The 22574-nt window shown below is 42.6% G+C and overlaps 2 protein-coding genes across 18 annotated transcripts in view; both read right to left on the minus strand.

Annotated features, from left to right (window-relative positions):
* Window positions 1-2279: 2279 nt before the first annotated feature.
* LOC140654971 (thioredoxin domain-containing protein 6-like) lies at window positions 2280-9089 on the minus strand. Its single transcript, XM_072868918.1, has 3 exons — window positions 9034-9089; window positions 3536-3607; window positions 2280-2646 (listed from the first exon to the last, which is right to left on the minus strand). Exons 1-3 carry the CDS (start codon window positions 9064-9066, stop codon window positions 2365-2367), a joined length of 387 nt encoding a protein of 128 aa, XP_072725019.1. The 5' UTR covers window positions 9067-9089; the 3' UTR covers window positions 2280-2364.
* A 1980-nt stretch (window positions 9090-11069) lies between these two features.
* ARMC8 (armadillo repeat containing 8) overlaps window positions 11070-22574 on the minus strand; it is an 81420-nt gene continuing 69915 nt past the window's right edge. For 16 of the 17 annotated variants that reach the window (XM_072868221.1, XM_072868223.1, XM_072868234.1 and 13 more), the window contains 7 exons: window positions 22051-22143; window positions 21424-21573; window positions 19596-19691; window positions 17276-17371; window positions 16714-16786; window positions 15341-15434; window positions 11070-13553 (listed from right to left, as the gene is read on the minus strand). In XM_072868221.1, coding sequence (XP_072724322.1) covers window positions 13520-13553; window positions 15341-15434; window positions 16714-16786; window positions 17276-17371; window positions 19596-19691; window positions 21424-21573; window positions 22051-22143 — 636 coding nt within the window. In that variant the 3' untranslated portion in view covers window positions 11070-13519. Of the gene's footprint in view, window positions 13554-15340; window positions 15435-16713; window positions 16787-17275; window positions 17372-19595; window positions 19692-20672; window positions 20852-21423; window positions 21574-22050; window positions 22144-22574 lie in introns of those variants that run through there. The other variant, XM_072868239.1, reaches the window with a different exon arrangement.

Genomic DNA, 22574 nt, shown 5'->3' on the forward strand with positions numbered 1-22574 from the left:
CGCCCTGCGCAGGCGCAGCCCGGCACGGCCACCCTCCCCCGTGCCGGCCTTAAAGGGGCCGCGGCGCCCCGCGCTGCGGGGAGGGACAGGACGACAGAGCTGGCGGCGGTGCCGCACAAAATCCTTTTATTTAATGGCAAACCCCGCGTCTGCTCCACGACGACGGCTCGGAAACCGGGCCCGGGACCGACGGGTGCGTTAGCCTTCAAGGGAAAGAAAAGGGAAAAAATTAGTTATAGGTTAAAAAAAAATGAGAGACAGAGATCAACATGCATTGCACCCCTTCCAGGCCCAGCTAAAGCCAAGTGGGTTTTGCTACAACTCCCAGCATTTTGGCGCCCAGGATTTGGCATGCACAGCACCAGTCGGCAGCTGCAGCCCAGCAAAGCCAAGAAAAAGCGTCACTGTAGGTCAGAAATTGGGTGAGAGACAAAAGCCTTTGAGAATATGTGGCTCATTTTAGACAAGGCAAGAGCTGGTGTAACAAGATGTGGTGCCCGAGCATTTGTGTTTTCTTTTAAAAAACACCTGGAAAGTTGAGCAGCATTTGCAGCTAGTTCAGTATTTCAGTTATTCAAGACAGAAGGAAGCCATGTGGGATTTCCAAGAGCCCTCATCAAGCTAGGAGGCAAGGGGAGGGGTCAGTACTGACAAATGTAAAATAAAACACACATTGGAAGGATAAATACTTACAGTTTAATTATGTCAGATACCCAAGCTACCCTGGTCTCTTATTTGTGCCTATATATACTGTTTCAAGGTGATGCTATCCTGTGTACCGATCTGCCAGAGACTGGGGGAAGAGCCCACTTGTGCCCACTTGGAGGAATGGCCCCTCTGGTGTCCAAGTAGCAGCAGCAGCTGAATCCTCATTTAGGGTTCCAGCTTTAGCAAAGGCACAGACTAAGGGCACAAAGAGAATGCTACAGCTGTGCCTGCCTTACCTATTTGGCCTTCCTGTTGTTATTCCTGAAGGGCAGACATGTTTCCCTCCTCTTTGGAGAAGGCTCTGTCCTGTACCTAGCAGCAAGAGCATGTGGATGAGCAAGGAACATGCTGAGTGTCCTCTTACCCTCTAGGTGAGCATCTGCCAGGCAAGTCCCTGCTTTCCACCTCCACCTGAGCAGGAACCAGTCCTCCTGCTGTCCTCAGGGCCAGGCTCAGCTCAGCAGTGAGAGCAGAGGATCTACCTGTCCAGGGTCACCTTCGGAGCTCTGAATCAGTTGACTAGCAAAAGCTGGGGGTAAAGCAGTCACAGAAACAGGCCAGCCAACATCACCAGAGAGAGCTGCTCAGTGGAGGGAGCTTGCAGTTACCAACCCACCATCATCTGTGCTTTGAAGATGCCTTAAGACTAACGGGTTACAGACAGGAAAGTAATTTTTGTTCCTCAGAAATGCCATTAGTTCAGGAGTCCCATTCAGGAGATCACACACAAAAAGATGGTCCCTATGGCAGTGGCTCAGCAGATCAGCTGGGCTGGGGAAGGGTAGGCCTGGGGCTGTCTCTCGTTTCAGCTCCGAGGACTGCCCAGCTGCTCTAAGGATACACCCTGTACCAGCAGTGCCCAGGCTAGGAATCTGGAACCAAAACGGGGTTGTGACACCTAAGACTACAAGGCTGATGGAAGATTTAATAGCAGTCTAAAGAAGTCATCAGTGACATGGAGAAGGTGACTAGGGAAAGAGAGTCACTTTGGTATATGAGGACTAGGGAGGAATTAATTGATACTATCACATAGCGAGTTCAGAACAAACGAAGGGCAGCACTTTTTTGATAACACTGTTCCTAATAGCAGCCTGCCAGCAGCAGGCTCCTGGAGTTTGCTGGGCTGGCTCTAGGCTCTGACAGCAGAGCTCACTGCTGGAAGGAGGAGAACATTTGCCATGCAATAGCCCAGGGCTTTACAGCAGGCATTACAGACTGCACAACCACTCTTACTATAGAGCTGCTGAAAGGCAGATCGATTGATCACACAGTCATATCCAGAGCACAGGCAGCAGGTCGCTGGAGCTGTAGATTAGTGAGAAAGATGAGCAGAGCTCTGGAAGAGGCTCTAGACAGAAATTCACAGAATCAGTCACACCAAGAAACAAAAATGATTAAGATTGCAATGAACTGTCTCCCACCACAGCCTGAGAAATGCCATCACAGAGACCTGCTAGAGATCCTGGAATTAGAAGCTGATTAGGAAGGCAGCTTTAAGGAATAAAATAAATGCTTAGGGTAGGTGAACAGGTCAAGAGAAATCACAGTAGAGTTTCTCTTTCATCCTGCAGAGCTGGATGAGATGTACTACTTTTTCTCTTGTCAATAGGACAGAGGTTTTGAAAAACACAAACCACCCTTTCCAGCTTCCTCCATCTAGGTAGGCTCCACAGGCTTGTGGACACTCAAGCAGCACAGTAACCAGATTTCAGAGTCCAGACAAAAGGACAGGATTTTTGCGAGGAAGTAACTCTGCTTTAGAGCAATGCTGGCACTGGGAAGCTGAACCCTTCCTCTGGCATGCACATCTACACTGATTACCACCACACTCTCTCCTCCATGTTCTAAAACCTTTCTTTCCACTGCCAGCTGTTCCAGGATGGTCTTCTGCAGCAATGGTGCATTTGCTCCTCTTACAACAGCTACTAATTCTCCTCCCTGAAAGGTGTGAAAAGCAAATCAGTCAGTAAGTGCTCAAGTGGTGCCCTCTGGGCTCTGGAAATCACCACAGCAGCATGTCACATATGATATTATGTACCAGGCCCTCCTCCTTGACAGAGCTGCTCTGCTCCAGAACAAAAGGGAAAGTTTGGAACAACCTTCTTTGTTGTTCCTGATCGGTCTTAGGATGAACCAAAGCAGCTTGTGAGAGGAGTGAGGTCCTACAGTAGCAGGAGCTGAACCTGAAGACCCCACAGGGCAACACACATGTCCATGTGCTAACATGGCGTGAACACTGCTTACATGGACTCAGCCAGCCACAAGACCCTGCGGACACGTACATCTTTCAGTAAGTCACAGGGATCCCTGGGCATGAATGATCGGGATTTTCATGACTAAGATACCCTCTCATGGAGGGGGAAAGGGCCATGAAATACAGCCATCCATCACAGGCTACATGGGCCTCACCCCAGGTAAAAGAAAAAACAAACAAACCAACCAACCAAAAACTTGACAATCTCTAGCTAGAGGAGTTCCTGTAACTTTGTGCAATGTCTGCCTTTCACCCACCTGTGCAATTTAAACTGTTTTACTTCATTCACTCCTTAATATCTCTTGAACTTTTTGGTTTTAGTTAATAAAACAAAATTACATTGTTACATTCTGTTTCTTGGTGGCAAAGCAGAAGATATTTAAATTTAAACTCTGGCTGTATATTTTTATCTGTGCAGCACTTGATCACCAGTAGATACCAGCAGATACAGAGCAAATAAAATTGTGCTGTCACACATGAAAGACAAAGAATATCTCTCAAAAAAGGACAGCTGTTCCCACTGGCAAGTGATATTTATTGCTATGCAACTACTGTAACAATATTTTCACTCACTGTATAAAATAGAAAGACAGGCTCGCATTTTCCTCTGTATTTTTCCAGAGCATCAATGGAATCAACTTCAGCCTAAAAGGAATGTAAAATAAAACAGGTGTTTCCAGAAAAGCATTTCTGCTTCAGAGAAATACACATTAAACTGCCTGGACTCAGACAGCCTCAGCTGGCTGGCACTCATCCCCCATGTACAGCAAAACACCCCTGGGTCCCAGTCTTACAGGCCAAAATGACACTGGTCAGAGCCAGGGCCACAACCGACTCCCAGCTCACCATCAGCAACCTGGGAAACAGGCAGATGTCTGGCAGGTCTCACCCACAGGGGTTGGAACAGCAGCTCTTGTGAGGAAGGGATATCTATCTCACAGCAGCTTGCCTGAGTAAGTCCCAGAGAAAAAGCCTGTAAAACTTAAACTGGGGCCCCTTGTCTATAAGGAGTGCAAGAAGTGACAGGAGTAGCTGTGGTGGCAGCAGCAGCAGCGGCAGGTAGGCTGTAGGGAGTGCTGAGCAGTGGCCTCCATGAGAAACCTCGCTGCCCACGGCTCTGTCAGCAATCGAGAGCTGGCCTTCAGCCAGGAAAGGCATTTAAACACAGAATCACAGCATGACTGAGGGAGGGAGGGACTTCTGAAGGGCTCTAGTCCAAGCCCCTGCCCAAAGCAGGACTAGTCTCAATGTTATAGAAGGTTGCTCAAGGCTGCATTAGTTTTGGGCATCTCCAAGAATCAGTGCTCCACAGTCTCTCTGGGAACTTGTCCCAGTGTCCAACCACTCCTATGCTGAATACTTTTCCTTCTATCTACTTGGATTTTTCCCTGCTGCAACTTGATCCCATTACCTGTTGTTCTTTTGCTGTGTACCACTGAGAAATGTCTGTGTCTGCCTTCTCTATTAATCCCCCCCTAGACATCTGTCCCTTAGTCTTGTCCAGGGTGAACAAACCCAGCTCCTTCAGACTCTCCTTGTACATCAGAGGGACACATATATTAATGATTCTGTCTAGCATTACTCACTTAAGCAGAAATCTGAACAGTACAGAATAGTTGAAGCCTGAAAATTTGTAACCATATGAGTTCTTATTGATGTAACCAAACGTCTGTATTTGGCAGGCTCACTCCCACAAGCTGGAGCTCCTGGACTATTATAATTTTGGCTGAATATTGGAAAGATAAATGACTTTTAGCCTTTAGTTACCTGCTAATTTCAGGGGACTGGATATTTTAAGCAGTGCCAAATTAGATCTTACCACAGCAAAATGCAGGAGATCACTGCCAACTTCATTTCTTATTTTTCGGAAAAGATCCACTACTGTTTTGCATGGACCACACCAGGCTTGAAACGCATCAACAACTGCAAGCAGGAAAATTAGTAAGATTTAGGTCAAAATGGGTCAGTTTAGACCTAGACCAATAGGTTGGTTTGTGCACTTTTCCACTTTGCAGCATAATCATTTGGAAGGGGACTGCAAAAGGGTGCTAGTGCAATAAGAAGAATCTTGAAAACCTCTGAGGATTGAGGTCTCCTCTGGTGACCTCTGCAGCACCACCCTGGGGAACACTTGCCTCATGTCCAACCAGAACTTCCTAAGCTGCAACTTGTGGCTGTTGCTCCCATAGTTCTGCCTGGAGTGTGGCAGGATTCCTGTTGAGCGCTAGAAGGGCTATGGATTCAATTCTGAAGTAGAAACTATCATACTCTTTCAAGGTTTCAAATGCTAGATCAGAGGATGAAATCACATGATAAAATAACAATATAATAACAATGTTATGGAGGAGTCTTTAGAAGAAACACTGGCATGGCTGTGACCTTGGAGGTACCAGATTTTCTAGGGAAAACTGCTGTGCAGAGGTAGAGTACATGAGGCTTACCCTCCACCCTTGGGAACCTGGGCTGTTCCTTGCATTGAGGACAGTCCTGCTCCAAGTGGGCAGCTGGATTTGAGACTCCAGAAGCTCCTGCACCAGCACTGCTTTGATTGCATGATAATTGTCCCACATAAATGAAGAAGACTACAACCTCCAGCTAGCTTCACCTCTGTTAGCATATTTCTTTCTTCCATTCTGGGCAGGAGGAATGGAGGGGCTGACTGAACACCTTTATCAGTAGTAATTGATTCCTAACAGTACTGGTGTCCTTTTAACACAGAACAAAAGCAATCTAGTATGTTGACCAAACCCTTACCAATGAGTCCTTTGAGACACAGCACTTCTTCCCAAAGCTCCTGGCTATTGATGTTAATCTGTGTGAAAATTTACAAACACAGTAAAAGCAAAAAAGCAACAGTTAAGTCATCAGGCACTACCTGGTTGCTGCAAAGATACTGACAAATCACGTCATGCTTGCACTTAAGATGCCTTCCTGAAGGGGTATTACCTGAGCACTCAGGAAACTCTTTTGACTGTGATCCTCTCACCTCTGACTGGCTGGGCAGGGCCAAGCTGTGCTAGAACATGGGTGGAGGACCTCTGAGAAAAAACGGCTGAAGTCAGATATACTCACTCCCAAACTCTCATTCCTTCCCCTCTTCCCACATGCTCTTGCTACTACCCAACGCCAGCTCTGAGACCCATCAGCAAGCCAGCTAACTCTCTAGAAAAGTTTATTGGACTAGAGACTCATGTTGTCTCACAAGAACCAAGGAAAGGCAGATGGAAAGGGTAGCAGCATCCAGCCAAGAGCAAGCCCTCCCCTGTTTAGTGGCAGCAACTACTTGAACAGTCTGGCTGCTTGGGGACCCCAGACTCAGTCTGCAGAGGGAATAAGAGTTGTTCTGGAGGGCGACTGGGGACATGGCCCCCTGCATCTTATCAGGCTGACTGACCAGAGCCCTAGCTGAACCTACCAGGCTGTGTCATGTATGGCGCAAGAGAGAAGGTCTGTGAAATACTCGTACAACCTCAGGTTTTTCCTAGCACTCTCCTGCTTTTATGGCAACACAATTCCCTGTGGGGCCATGCAGCACGATGTGAGAGCAGGGAAGGGCTCCAGATGTTCCTCCTGTACCTTGGCTTACCCATACAGCCCTGCAAGTGTGCAGGTACCAAGAAGATCATCAGGCAGCAGGGATGAGGGACCCTGAGCTCCCTACCATAGCACTCCTGCTACCGAAGAAGGACAAAGAACTACTTTGCTTTCACTTAAATGGAAGTCTGATGTGTAATGATGTTTTAACACAGGCTAGCAGCTAAAAGAGTTAAGAGCCACTGGCAGATAACTGACTGGACTGGTTCTCTGCAGGCTACCTGGATCACAGCACAAGAAGCATGGACTTGGGGGAGGGCCACACACACATTCTGCTAGGTCCCAGCTAGGACAACCGCTAGGTCCCAGCTCAGCAGGGACCTCCCATCAGAGCCAGCATGGTGCTCAAAAGCAGCAGTGAGGTGGTGGCGTGGGCTGACCTGCAGCATTCAGAGTGCTGCTTCAACATGCTTGTCTCCAGCACACATCCTCCTTTCCTCACACCTATTTCAGACCCAGTCCTCATCACATTTTATAAGCCAGATGATTCTCCACCAGCAGTTTCTCACCTTGCCTGCGCACAAGCTATACTACTTTAAGACGTTTCAGTCTTGATAAAATAAACTAGTAAATACACAGCTTTCATGACGTCTGGGCACTAGAGGGTGGTCTGAGCCCAGCATGTCTTTACCTGAATTACCGGCTGCTACTTAAACACTTCCAAAACATAGTGAACAGAGAGCATAGACAGATCTAGGCTGGAAGGGATCTGTGGAGTCCTTAGTCTAATCCCCTGCTCAAAGCTCAGTGTTAGATCAGGTTGCTCAAGGACTTATTCAGTCAAGGATGCCCTAGACAATTCCATACATTGTGCCATGTACTATATTATCCCACACTTCCAATACTGTTATTAGAAAGGAAAATACCTTTAGCATCTTCCCCATCTTACAGGACTTGCCCCTCAGTATGTACTTAGAAAAACAAAGTTTAAAAAAAAGAAAGGCTTCTTGAGAAATGTAAGATCTGTTTTTGTTCATCCTGAACAATGAAGATTCCTAATAACTTTCTTGGTATCATTAATCCTAACTACATTTAGTCTACACTGGAAGACAGTAAGGTGCAATAAGGCCAGCTATTTTACAATAATTAACACCAACGTGCATTAAAGGACTGCTAAAATTGCAAAGTCAGTAGTGGAAACTCCAGTGCAAATTACATGGCCTCTTACAGATTTTCAGAGATGTCACTGGAGGTCATACAGTACAGTTTCTCCAGGACCCTGCCTCACTCAGAGAATGGGGAGTTGTTCAAACACCTCCATCTGTTCTCCTGTTTAGCACATGACCCCAAGCCTAATTTTTTCAGAGAACACCTGCAGAATTAAGAAATTTAATCATTCCAGTTTTCACTAGTGCTAGGGCCACCCTCAGAGTGTTTCACAATGTTAATGCGTTCAAATGATTTATGATAATAATTTGTGATAATGAGTTCAGCTGATGGACTCAGAAAGTAATGCTGGCACCCTTCAAAGTGCTTTGCTAATTTGGATGCCCTGAGGCTGCTAGGACTTGGCTTTTCTCTAATATAACCAGAACTTTTCTAGGCCATCACTTCATGTCCTACATGAGGTCCAGCTTTCATCTGCAGATGTGAACAATCACATTTTTGCAGATCTAGACCCAGCTTTCCCTTAGTTGCCAAAGGTGCAAAGTCTGGTTGATGTAATTTTTCCCACAAGCAGCAGCAGAAACCATTTTTACCTTAATAAAGTGATCCTCTTTCTCTTACACAAATGTTCATGTTTTCACTCCATGCTTTCCAATTTTAACAGTGAATAAATGAGGTTATAGAGCCCATAATCTCCTTCAATATTTCTCTCTTGTGAAGACTGAGCTTGTTTCAAAATTTGAAGGAGACCTTCATAACCCGCTTTAGGTTTTATAATGTTTTTGCATATTAAACTGCTCTCAGAAACCCTCTCTCCCCTACGCAGGAAGTTATAAAGCATCATTAGGTCACTTGCGCAGTGTAAATAGGGAAAAAATTCCTCTATGCATCACTGTGAAACAGGTTTTTCAGCCTCTGAATTTTTCTTGTACCTCCTAACTTTTCCACCTTTACAGCGATCTTTCTAAATACATGAACTGGTCAGAAATGTTCAGTGACACTTGCCATTCAGGAGGAACCCCCCTTCCCCAGGTCCCTACTTCTAAATGTACTCTGAACTACTGTCCCATGAAACACAGATGCGTTTTGATCTATGAAAGCAGCCAAACCCATGCCACCTCTTAACAGCTCTGAAACACCTGCAGCCCCATAGGAACCTCCCTCTGCACCCCATAGCACTGACTTTGGGGGACAGATTTGACTTGCCGTGTTTTCCCATGCTTCCTACCTGCCTTCAGGAATGCTTTTCCACCACAAGGACCTCACAGTAGGGCTTTGCTAGCAGAATCTGAGATACCCCAAGACTGAACTTCATCCTTTGCACTTACTATGAGTTTAAAATATATTTTAAAAGCCTGGCTCCTACTGACCTGCAATACTACCTCCTTTTTCTTTGCAGCCATCCTTCTGCAGGAACAAGGATCCTTTGAACAGCAGTCCCAAGCACAAAGCACTGCAGACGTCCTCTAATTATGTGAATCCAACTGCTGGCCAACCTGCACCACAGAGAAAGCTTTTTACCTGCCTTTGCTCCTCCACTCAGGGCACACCGCCTATAGCAGCATCCCTGCGCTGTCGGAGGGAGCAGGACTGGCTCAGCAGTGCCCAAAGTGCGGACACGGCTCTGCTTGCACCCTTTTCATAGTGGCGAGGTGCTGCTGCAGGGCCTGAATTGCTGCTCACTTTTAGAGACACAGCAGCCTGTCCGCCCTTGTCCCATGAGGGTGGCAGAAGCAAACCGGCCCCAGCCAGGGCCTGGCAGTACCTGTGCAGTGGCTGGCAGCACCCCAACGCTGCTATGGCAGCACCCCAACACTGCTATGGAAGCCCTGGCAACATCGGGGTGGAGCAGCAGCCCAGCCCGCCCCGCTCCCTTCTCAGTGTCCGCTGCAGCCAGGAAGTTCAGCTCTACCTCCTCTGTTATTCCCCTTCAAGCAGCAGCAGCTGGAGCCCCTCTGCCTCCTCTTTGCCTGCCAAACCTGCCCAACTCTCCCTGCAGGCCCTGTGCCCCCAAGCCACTGCTCCAGCTCACCCCACGCTCCCTGGCTCGTTTTCCCCTATCCCTCACAAGCTAGGGGCCCAAAACAAGGTGCAGGATCCAGACATGACCTCCCCAGCACCGAGCAGAGGGGTAAGCTGCTGGCTCCACTCCAAACGCCACTCAATTTTTGAAGGCTGGTTGGGTTCTTTCCTTATTTGCAGTCAGCGCACAGCACCTGTGCCCAGGACCCCACCAGGGTGATGCCCATTTGGGCAGGGCTGCTGCTCACCCTGTTCATTCCCATGCCTGGGGTCACTGGGCTCCAGGTGCAGACATTGGTGGTGCTGCTTCTTGTCACGCAGCACACGATGTCTGGTGGCCTGGTCCTCCAGCTGGTCAAGGTCCCTCATAGTTGAGGATTTGGCTTTTGGCATGTCCACTCCAATACCCCGGCAACCTGAGGGGACACCATCCAGTGCCTCCAGGGGACATGACAGGGCTGAGCCTTGGCAGGGGCTCCCCTGCCTCCAGCACCAGCTCAGCAAAGCAAACTGCATCTCTGGATGCCCCCAGGAACTGTCTCTTTTTGTAGAAATAAGCCTCCAGTAAAGTCCTGATGATTTTAACTACCACTGAAATTTTGCTGTGTTTACACCTATCATGCACTTACATTTTAGAATTACCAAACACAGTCCTTTTTAAACCCATTTTCTAGTGTTCAGGAATCTAATCTCATGCACCTCACTTACTCTTCTGCCTGCTGTGCCACTGCTTCAGCAGTTTCATGGAGGTGCAGCACCTACTGCAATGGCTAAAGTCTGTAAAAATAAATTTTTAAAAATATGAGATGTTTGCCTTAAGAACATACATGCTTTTGAGCAGGTCACTTAGCTTCTTTCACTATTACAATGCAAATCTGTGACTGGAATAACAGCCAAATTATAAGTCTCATTTGACTTTCTGTGTGGAAGTGACTACTCCAAATGTGGACTGGAAGTGGTGGGGAGCAACCAAGTGCACCACTAGTCTGACAACTAGCATGCCAAACTCCATGCAGAACTATTCACTTTTTGACACATGTAGTCTTTGAGAGAAGGACCACCATCACCGGACCCAGATACAAAGAGTGGACATACTTCTCAAAATTCATTAGGACTGGTTTTCAGAAGAGAAATGGCACAAGAACAGCAGAAGTCCTGGTGATTTGTATTATGTTCAGACAAACTCTATACTTGCTTTGGTTCTGCAAGCAACAGTAAGTCACAAGACGCTGCTACCTAAAGTTGGTAAAGATGTGGCCAACCAGTGAACAAGTTTGTTCCCACTGTGAATCTCAGGCTAGCAACTGTCAGTCTGTAGAGAAGCTGGCACAGGAAGCTGAGATTTCTCCATGAAGCTGAGAAAAATCTAGATATTCTGGTAAAGTTCTTTTTATTTACAGTATTCGTCTTTTTGTACATACCTATAGCAACATCAAAAATTATTCACAAAGCTTAACTGAATGTAAAAATGTTCTCATCCAACAGTTCGTCCTATCAATATCTGTGGAAAATGTCAACTATTCTCATGCAGCGACGAGATTGTCTGAGCATTGTTTTTTAGTTTTTCTGGTAAAATTTTAGGAAACCACCTCAAAACATGTATACAGATACTTACTCACCTTTTTTCTGAACACCTTTAGGCACCAAAGTTTTATAGAATCAAACTCAGATTTGCTTTTAGAAATGTGAATTAGGGGAGGAAAAGAAGACATATGTAAGAAATTGAGCTCCTACAACATACATAGCAGGAGGGCAAATTTAGAAGTCAGATGCACACTATACAGTTTTGCATTTACAATACCTGCCTCAGAACTTTTTTCTCAGTTCAAGCAAAAATATATTTGATTAGATTTTATAAATAAGACTTCACTTCTGAGGTACTGATATCTATCAAGTTCTCACTTTTTTTTTTTCCCCCTTTTTGTTCAGCCCCCAAAGTCCATCATGAAAAATTTGCAGAAGGACATTAAAAAACTGCCAGTCACTTACTGCAATGCGTGGGGAAAAAAGTGTCAGGTGCTCACTTTTATTTGTCTTTCAAGACTGGAAGAAGTTACATGAAATGTATATATTCTCCTTTGCAACCAAGTGATAACAGTTATCTGATACATAGCACATTCAAATTGCAGGCCAAACTGTGGTCACATTTTCTGACACAAGTAGTTACCTTGGAAAAAAGTAAAGCTATCACAATTTGACCTTCTGATTAGAAATAAAAGATTAAGATACTTATGGAAATTGGTTAGCAAAGTTACAGACCTCTCTTCTTGCTGCAGCCTTCCTGAAGTTCAGTGTAACAAAAGAAAGATTTGGTTTAAGATATCAGCTGCAATCTTTAGTGTGCCTGTTAGTGCTATGTAAATATAGCGTTTGGAGATTCTGACTATTAAAACTATGGTCTAAACTGAAATCAGAAAGTAGACACAGGAAGAAAGAAAGAACCCTCAACTGCATGAAGGAGAGCTCCTTGCTACCCTCATTTGTTTCTATGCATATTTGACTGTGAAGCCACTGGGGTATCATATTCCAGCCTAACCTCACACAGTCATCTTCATTTGTACTCGTATTTTTTTCTCCACACTTACAGGCTTTAATTTCTGAAATTTTCCATAATTTCAGAAACTTATGGACAATCTAGGCTTCCGAATGCAGTAAAATCCCATCGCTTATTATCCAGGTATCCAAATCCATGCAAGTGTGTATATCTGCATATATACACAAAATCTGTAGAAACATTACTGAGTTTAAAAAAAAACAAACAAAAAACCCCACAACAAAACCAAAAAAAACCCCCACACCCTAATTTTTCCATTCCTTCCCCAACTTAATGCACCCAGCTGATCTTTAATGGAAATAATTTGTAAGTCACTTAACTATATCTGGAGGTAAGGGATGCAAAACAAAAGCAATCCCTTAATCACTGCTTGCCAGCCACTTCTTGGCTACTAAAGCAATAGCTTATGCCTGCTGATATTGCACCACCTGTTCCTTTCCAGAAAAGTCAACAGTCATGCTAACTCTGAAGTATGAGCTTTTCTTCTAAAAATGTAAAGAAACCCAAAACAATCCCGTTGACCCATTCCATGGATTTGAGCATGTCATCAGTATCAGGTGACCTTGTAGGGTGGTAAAAAACTCTTGGACCTTGTCAGTACAGAATGCGCTGCTTATAATTTGGGGTCTACTGTCTCCCTCTATTTTTCTCTTTAAAAAGGAAGTATAATGTAAGTTAAGCTGAAGTTCAGAAATGCATATATTTTACTTAAAAACATTCATCTGTTCAAAATTCAAAATAAACTTTATGGGATACAACAGTTTGGTTTTTTTTTTAAATAACATTTCATTCAAACTGTATATAATTCATTGAAGTATTCGTACAGCAAACAATGGTTAACCCTTGAAAACCTGTAGAAAAAGATTTTCACACAAAAAAAGGAAAAACAAAATTGAGGTATCACACCCACACACATTCACTCAAGCACACGCACACACCCACACACATCCACACACACAGGCTGCAGCAAAAGCAGAAAATTGTAGGCCCAAAAGGAAAATGATGACTGATTGTTCTATCCGAAAGTCCAGGTAGCTCAGGAAAAAAAAAACCAAAAAACAAAACAGCCCCCCAAGAGTCCTCTGAGTAAAGAAACTACCTCAAGAAAATTCTCAAGTGCACTGGAGACCTGATCATTTAAACTGTTTCTGCAAAGCAGCTCCCTGCACCTGAGAAAAATGCAGCCCAAGGTGACTTGTGCAAATATAAGGAGTCAGGAATATCTCCTGGTATTCCTTAAGTAGACATGAGGGGTGTCCATAGATTCAATTAGTCTTTGATCATGCAAGATACTGCTGGAGTGCTGTCTTCGCCCTGCAATAAAGGAACAACCTGTTAATTACTGGGGTTTGGCTTTATCATCCACCACCCAGCTCTGCGTGGGCTGTAACAATTTAAGAATCCACCTTGCATCTAAGAATAAGAAGATCTAACCAAGTATATTAGATGCTCAGCATAAACAGAGCAACTTTCAAGTATGGTGGGGCTTAAGATGCATATTGAACCTCATTATCAACACACCTTATAAAAAACCATCAAGAGCAGTAATTGTGAAGGGCAATTACTTTTCTGTAATACAGATGTACCATGAAAAGCAGGTATTGGAGCTGAGAAATGAAAGAGGTGTCATAACTCAGACACACTAGAAGCACATTAGTCCTGTCAGGAACACCAGCCCTATCAAAAACATACAATGAGGTGAGAGGGATAAAAGAAGCAACAGCCAGCGTAATAATGGAATTTATGTAATCTAACATTGTGCAACATTTTTATTAAGAAAAAAACACCTCCCAAAAGTCTGGGGTTACAGTTCCATCATCACTTCAGCTAATTCAGTGTCTCCTACCACATGAAGTGAGAAGCTTTGCTCTTCTCTGTCCCTCACACCTCCCAACCATGCTATCATGACCGTGACAGACTTCTCCAAGATCCAATACAACTCAGCAACCCAGAGGAAGATTATTTATTTTTTTTCTTCCAAGTTTCCTGCTACATTCACAAGTTGTATCAGCTCATCAAGGGGGCTGATGAGGCAGAGTTGGGACAAGGTAAACAGTGGGAGGAGGTGGCCAGAAGCAGCAGGAGGGACAGTGACTTGCAATACTGCTATGCACAATCAGCTCCCTGTCTCTTAAAACCAAGGCTTAAGTGTTGACAAGCAAGGCCCATTTACCAGAAAGTATTTTTACTGGTGTAAGTGTTATTCCTATTTCTCACTGTTTGAAAACCCTATTTAGCTTTTCCATAATTTTCTGTGAGCCTGCTTATCAGTATCTATACATTCCTGATTATAACCTTCAATACTGATACTTTGGCATAGATTTTAAACAGAGAAGTCCTAACTTTACTACAAAGATGTCTAAGAACACTGGAATATCTTTCGTAAAAACAAGAAACCCAAAGTTAATGCATTTTAAAACACTGCACAGTTTTGATTTGTGTTGTCTGTGTATAACCTTTTCCAAAAATCAGATCATCTCCTTTAGTTCATGAAAGAAATATGGGTTGTTACTAACTGTAGGTGGGATAATTGCAAAAAGTTAACATAAAAAACCAGAAACTGTCATTAGCTATTTTGGTTATATGTGTTTGTGAAGAAGGTACATGATCTATGTAGATACTATAATATGAGTACAGAACAGGTATGTGAAAAGTTACTGTTGAGCTTAATTAGTTTAAAAGAATTTAATTGAGATTAGCAACAGTGGTGATCCTGTATTATCTTCTTAATTCATAGTGTTATGTGATGGTTTACCACTGTTCCAGTCCTCTGGAACTTCGTTAGTAGCCCAAGGTTTACACAAATATTTGCGTATCAGTGAGATTTCAGAGAGGACCCTCCACTGGTTTAGAAGATCTTAAGTGTAGTTATTTTGTACTGTTGAGAACTTCAGTAAAATTTGTTACTCCTGAGCAATACAAAACCTGCTCTTTAAATAAGTGTTCATCATAATTTCTGTATACATGATAAAACTCAGTGCAATGACAGACAGTTTTTCTGGGGAATTTTTCTATAATCAAAAGATTTCAAAAAAAGATATTTTTAATAACAAGCAAAGATTTCCCTCTAATCTTCTTTTTGGATTTTTCTTTATACTCACTTGTCACACAGATTTGGATCCGATGACTGACTCAATTTATGTAGAATATCTACTATTCCCATGTCTCGTAGTTTATCTTGGCGTTCTTGTGAACCTACAACAATAAATCACATTGTTGGGAATACCACCAAAAATAAATGTCTGCAGAACAGGAGAAAGGAGCGGTAGCAGAAACCAGCTTGAAGGAGGGGTATGGAACACAGTTCAGTTAGAACACAGCAATGGAAAAACTCCCTCAGTTCTGGCTACTTCCCAAGGGAGCTCTAGTTTCTTTTTTTGTACTCCATGTGCGTATGTTTAAAGAAAATAAAATTTCGAAGGCAAAAATCTGAACACATTTTATCCTAAAGCAAGAAGCTTGACTTCAGTTGGTTTATTCTCATCTCTCTGATTTGGATGCAGAGAACATTTATCTGGAGGTGTGTTTTTGAGTCTGACTTGTAGCACTGTATAATTGCAGTGTAATGAGCAGAAAGCCACCAGGAGCATAGCCAAGTGTCACACACTGAATGATGTTCTGTGATTTGAGAGATGTGGAGTAAGTTACATAGTAGGGAAAAAAAAACAAAACCAAGTAGAGACACTGATTTCTTTGCTGAAGACCAGCATGGTCAACTTGAGGGTCTGTAAATCATCCATCTAAGAAAGTCCTCCTCCCAGCCCCACCACTCCTTAAAGCACACCACCTCCCACCACTCCTTTCCTTGCCATTTCTTCCAGCTCCACACTGCTGCCTCCATCCGCCCTCTCCACCCCTCAACACAAACACATATTTTTCTGTGAGCAGCATCCTTCAGCTCCCTCCTGGTCACCTTCCATTGTTCCAGGCCATGATGCTTCTTACCGAATGCCTTCCCCATTCTTTCCAGTTCCACCCACAAGTCCTTTGACTGGTTTCAGAGTCTCACCGCCCAACCCATTCAAGCCATCTGTGCTGGGGAAAGTTTCTTTGCAACAAATCCCCTTTCTAATCCATTTATCCTCTCTAGTGAATCTGTTCCCTCCAACAATAAGTTTTCACAACCTCCTTAAGACTTGGAAGGTCTCTTACTAGGATTCTCTTTCACTCCAATTGTTTTCAGATTTTACAGAAATGCTACAGGTAGAAACCTCCCACTGTGTGACTCTCATCAACTCCTATTTATTGACATGCTCTTCTTGTGTCTCCCCTTCCTGCCCCAGAACAGCTCTCTACACTTTCCTCAATGTCCTCCTGACCACTCTCACTTATTCCATACTATACCTATAATGATGTCTGCCTTTATGCTTTGGAACCCACTGTGCTGTGCAGTGCAAATATTGATTACTATGCAACATTAGCCTTTTGACAAGGATAGTAACTTGTATATGCATTAAGAATGAGTCTTTCTTACCTTCTTCTTCATTCCATATGAGATTAGATATACAGAACATGGCAGCAAGCTGAAGTTTAGCATTTGAATGACTCTAAATATAGAAAAATAGTACTCAAGTTTAGAAGAAGAAATTCAGAAATTCTCAGACTTACATTTTGGCATTCATCCTGTAATAAATAAGGTAGCAAAGTTGGGACTAATTCTTATCTACAACTTCTCTCAAAGATAGTGCCATAACATAAGGCACTTGAGTAGCGTTCAATACCTTCCAAATATTTATTGAGGTCTACAAGATATGCCTTTTCCAAGATAACAAAATGTTTTCCATGCAGATTTGTTACAGGTATTGCTTAACTCACTGTAACATTCTCATGGGAAATAACGACTGTATTTTCATTTTAATCAGATCCTCAGTACACCTCTGCCATACAGAACTGCACTACATGATTTCTTAAATACAACTGGGTATATGAAAGTTAAGCACATGATACTGAATAATTTACAAGACAAAATGCTGAAGTACCCTCTTTTCATTCCTACAAAAGACCACCATAAAACCTTCAAGAGAAATTCCCCATACCATGTAGTATTTGATTTTCTGCAGAATGTCATCATTGGTCATAATCAGTTCTTTTGCTGTCGTTCCATCTGCTATATTGGCAAGTATACATAATGTCTGAAAGAGAGAAAAGCTGTTACATTATTTGGCTACAGATCACATCACATGATTTATACAGTTTCCCTGACAGCTTTGAACTTGTGACAGTTTCTTTAATTAGTTTTAATATCTTTAATCTGGTGTTTCCAGCTTGCTTACATCTGGGGCCAATGCCAAAGAGTTAACAGCTGTGGCTGAACAGCCCTGGCAAAAAAAACAGTCATTGCCATTTTAAAATAAGAAGCAACATTCATTGATTCATTTCAATGAGTAAAATTTTAAGTCTCTCATGGAAATATGCAGCATATAGAAAAGATTAAATACACTGGAAAATAAAGCAGTCTATTCTTTATCAGTGGCTAGAGGAAAAAAAAAAAAAAACCAACATGTCCATCTAGTTCTGCAGGCCAGGAAAAGGAAAGACAGAGGTGTATCTGCTGATCTAGCAGAGTAATAATTTTTTTTTCCAATAAGTCTAATCACACTTATCTGCAGAGATAACTCAAACTACTAACACATCTGGTTATTTCCTGCAAATTAGAGAAGCTATGCCACAGAATAACCTTGAAGCAACTAGGCCCATGTTGGCACTACATGCACATGGCATTAAGGCTTGCAGAGGCAGCTTTCCTGGTCCTGAGGAGGCATCAGGAGATGCTCTACACATTCTTTCCCAAAGAGCTGTGGAAGAACTTAACCATCTTTTCTGGACGTGCAGGGATGACTACAGGAGGACACCAGAGAATGATCAGCACTTGTGTGATGCCTCTGTCTAAGCTGCACTGCACTCATGTCAGCAGTTGCAGGGATTTATTACTTCCAAGCTGCCAATTACATACTGATGAGCCAGTCAGTGACAGAGATAAGTACTGTCCTGCCAGAAGTATGGGTCCTTGTGTGCAGATAGGCAGTACTGGATGTATGACTTAATTCTGAAATAAAAGCAAGCTGCTGATCATACCACAGGGACAAAGAAAGTGCTCTATGTATAAAGGCCCCAAACCCTAAAGGTTATGTTCAACCCTTTCCCAGAGTACTTCTCAGGTACACTGGTTCTCCTCCAAAATAATTCTGAGAGGCTTGGCAAGGTAAATAACCTTCTATTGCAATGAAGGCCATTCCTGCCACTAGAGCTTTTTCAGGAGGAACTCTAAGACAAAGCTGGTTAATCCTCAGCTGTTTCAGAACCATGGTATCACTAAACTTGCTACCTATTGGGATTTTTTTTGCTAATTTTGCACTTAAATAGCCACATAAGGCCTGTTTGTCTTCAGCCCATTCTTCACTGAGCAGAGATTTAGACCAGTCTGGATTTAGCTGTATTTTTACACTTATTTGCCATGCTGTTTGCTACCAATATCGAACCCAAGCCAAAGCAATCCTCTGGAATCTCCCAAAGCTTCTCGCTGCCCCTATTCTTCATCACCACATGCCCTGTATGAGGAAGAAACAGGGTTCTCCAATTGACCGTCTTGTCTAGCACAAGAGTTAATCAGTCAAATTCTGCCCATCTATCCTCTTACTTTTGCTTTAGCATCCATATAGCAGGTATCCCTGTATGCTGGCCCCCTTATGCTTCCACCAAGACAGGGATGCTTTTCCCTACTGGCCAGCTCCTCTTTCCTTCTCCCTTTCCTCTTGCATACTGCTTTTCTTAAGTTTTGTCAAGGCATGTCCCTCCCCAGTTTTTCCTGGTCTACACCAGCATGCTCTTTTCCCTGCTAGTGCCTCTCCTCCTCTAATTGCTGCTGGCTCCTGCAGGCACCCAAGAACACCTGAGTTACCACATCTGCCAGCAGAACATGTATTACTGCTAACAAGGCAGGCAATGATGGTGTTCTTCATTACTGACTGCTCCAATGGCTGCTATAGGATCAAATAACCATGACACTTTCCTCAGTGTGAAATACTGGCTTCTTTCTCTTCCCTTGTTCCTACTGTCCCCTTTCTGCCATGCAATTGTCTTAGATTTAATTCTTCTGCTCTCACATACCGTGCCCTCCTCTTTACCAAACCTACATTTTAAAAAAACATTCTGAATTCAATTCAAACACATTTGTAATAATCCATTAGAAAGAAGAGCATTCTTGTAGGTACTGAAGTTATTAATCTGACAGATCTCAGTAAAGTATTCACAGCACAGCATAATCCCAAACAAAGATGGCATGTTGAGAAGAGTAAGCATTCTTAGCTGTTTCTTAAATTTTATTCTGCCAAGACAAGATGAAACAAAAAAGGGTACCTGCTCTTTGACTTCTATATTGTGCTCCCCTTCCAGAATGAGGGTCACTGCTTGCATGATTTGCTTCCCATGAGTACTCATTATATGGTCTATGTGCTGCCAAAGCAATGATGAAATACAATCAGCATAACTTTCCAGACAAAGAAGGGGCATTCCTACTTGAATTACTCTAAGTAAAGAGTAGCAACATTACACAAAGACCCTAGCTCCTAGTGAGGTCTCCCAAAAACAAGAACTTATCACAGCAGAAACACTTCATAATATTCCTCTTCATTTGAAGCCTGGTCTTGTTTAAGAGAGATGGGCCTTGGTTCTGATTTCACTTTAACCTGTAGAAAAGACACTGGTTTTCCAGTTGCATGGAGGCCAGTCTGAAGACTGAATCCTGCCGGACCCAAGCTCTAAGTATGATGCTGCAGTTAGAAAGAACCACTTCTCTTCCGATAACAGGGGGATATCAGAGAGGGGTAAGAAAGAAGAAAACTGAGGTTTCTTCTCTGGAATTTGCTACTCTTACTGGAACACTGTGACCAGGTCTGATATCCACATTTCAGTTTCTTAGGAAAACCCCGTCTCAAGTTAAGAGACTTACAGGTAAAAGGTCATTTGATCACAGACTATAAACACCTATACTACAATAAAATTGATCATTAGGAGTAACAGATAAAGATGAAACTAGATCTATTGGATTAACTGATAGCAAAACTCAAGAGCAAACAGCAAACAGCCAGAGGTTACCAGCACATGGCATACTACAATTTTTTAAGACGTTAGGGATTCTTGTAGGACTTCTTAAAATTGCTAATAACAAAACTTAATTTGAAAGCTGCTGGATGAGTTATTCTGGAGTGAGTTTTGGGTAGAGAATGATTGGTTCTGGCTCTAAAACATACTACAGGAAGTAGGTGAAGCTGGGACGTAGTTTCAGATGAAGAACACCTTAAGTGATAATGAGACTCTGCTGTCAGAGCTCAGGGTGAATTTAATGAATGACTGGTTATTAAATATCTTTTCACATTAAGACAGAGCTAATTTTCTATGAAGCTTATTGAGACTCAACGAGTACAAATATCAGAAGATTTTTTGCAGTGACCTTTTTATGGTAGAAACACAATACGTGATAAATGCACAGTAGAGGCTTCGTGGTTTTTTTCCCCCACAAAAATGTTGGCTTGCCAAATGTTTGCTGCATGTTTTCCCTCTGTTCTTCACAGGGGATTACCCCTTTCTTTTCCTCCACCAATATCTCTTTCTCCCTGTCAAAAACAATTCATGGGCTTACATTTTCAAACCATTTTATTTCAGTGTGTAAAATGAACGTATGCATTTTGTAAGTGCACAGTCCCACAGTCAAATTCAAAAAGCCAGTACTATCTAAATAGTTGGATAAGAACACGAATATTTCAGGTGTCAAGAAAGAAGAAACACAGGTATCCTGAAGATATATGCCTCTCCACACAATGACTCAACAGTGCAACCCTCTTATTGCTGTTCTGGACAAGTTTCACAGAAAGACTGTTAGGAAAGTAATTTTGCTGAAAGCTAAATGCAATGGAATTGAACATTAAATGTAACTGTCTAGCTCTGTATTTGATAATAATGACAAAGTTTCAGTGGATGCAGAGAATTCTTTCAAATGTTTTCTTACACTGATTTGTACATTTGGTTACTGATATTTGGATAAATGCAAAGGCCTCAGTTTTAGCAATATATCGAACATTAATCTTAAACAGAAAAATAACTTGTCTTACAAAAAAGATTAAGAATTAATTTGTATTGTCTACATGCTTGATCAGCTTTCAGAAGGTCTGTTTGCAGGTCTACTTACTGGGCGAGTAGATAGAAGATTCCTGAGCAGTCCCAAAGTTTTCATCAGAACATTTACATCAGAATCAGAAAGCAACTGGAATAACTGCTCTGTACTCAAACCTCGTAAGATGTCTGATTTGATCTTCTGTTCCGCTTGAAACGCCATATTCTGAAAGAGACAAATTTTTTGCTTGATTTTTTACCTTACTTTACCTTACTTGGACTTTTACTCTTTTAGTAGACTATTACATGCAAGCATGTATCCTTGCTAAAATTAAACTTGCAAAGGTTATAATTTATGAGGAACTGCTACACAGTGAATTAAATTTCCACACAGTCTTATGGCTGACCTGGTTATTACTTGCTTTTATTTGGTTCCTGGCATGCTACTGACACTACTTAACTGTTTCCCTGAATGATCTTGGCAACCAAACAGGTATCAGAACTGAAGAGTTTATTTTATTTTATGGACTAATGATGAAGTGTTCCAGGCTGATACTATTTTCCTTCTGTAGTTAGGTGGAAAGACAAGCCAGATTTCAACTATGTTATTTTTAATAACAACTGACGAGTTCTTTAAGTTACATTCACAAACTTTTTAAGAAGCAAAATCACAAGCAGTATTTCATCAGCGTGTTCTACTTACCATTAAAGCCCAAATGCCGTTCACTCGCAAGGCAAGATTTTCACTCTGTGTTAAACTACATAGAAGTTCTATGGCTCCTGATTCTAAAATAGGCTAAAATGAAGGGGGAGGGGGAGAAAAAAAAAAAAATCTTTAAAACACTACTTAGACTAATTAGACGTATATACAAATATAAATATAATACAAAAAAGTCTTGCTTTTATCTTATTCTTGAGTTTACAACATGCCCAGTCCACTCACATGAATTCATGAGCATTAAAAGGTAGGTTTTTATGAAAAACCTCAGGTCAAGACGGCTTTATTCTCATGTGTATCCATGTATGCGTACACATGTATATACACAGCCATACATGCGTGTGTGCATATGTATGTATATACACACACATACTGCTGCAATACTATACACACCTATCTGCCACACACACAAGCAAATGTTTTTGTCAAAAACTTTCAACTTGGGACTGCTCTCCAAAAACACTGTCTTCCTTAAGCAATCAGAAGTTTTGGGGTATCAAGTGGGACAT

This window comes from Ciconia boyciana, chromosome 7 (genome assembly GCF_034638445.1).
Source record: "Ciconia boyciana chromosome 7, ASM3463844v1, whole genome shotgun sequence".
NCBI classification, from domain to species: domain Eukaryota; kingdom Metazoa; phylum Chordata; class Aves; order Ciconiiformes; family Ciconiidae; genus Ciconia; species Ciconia boyciana.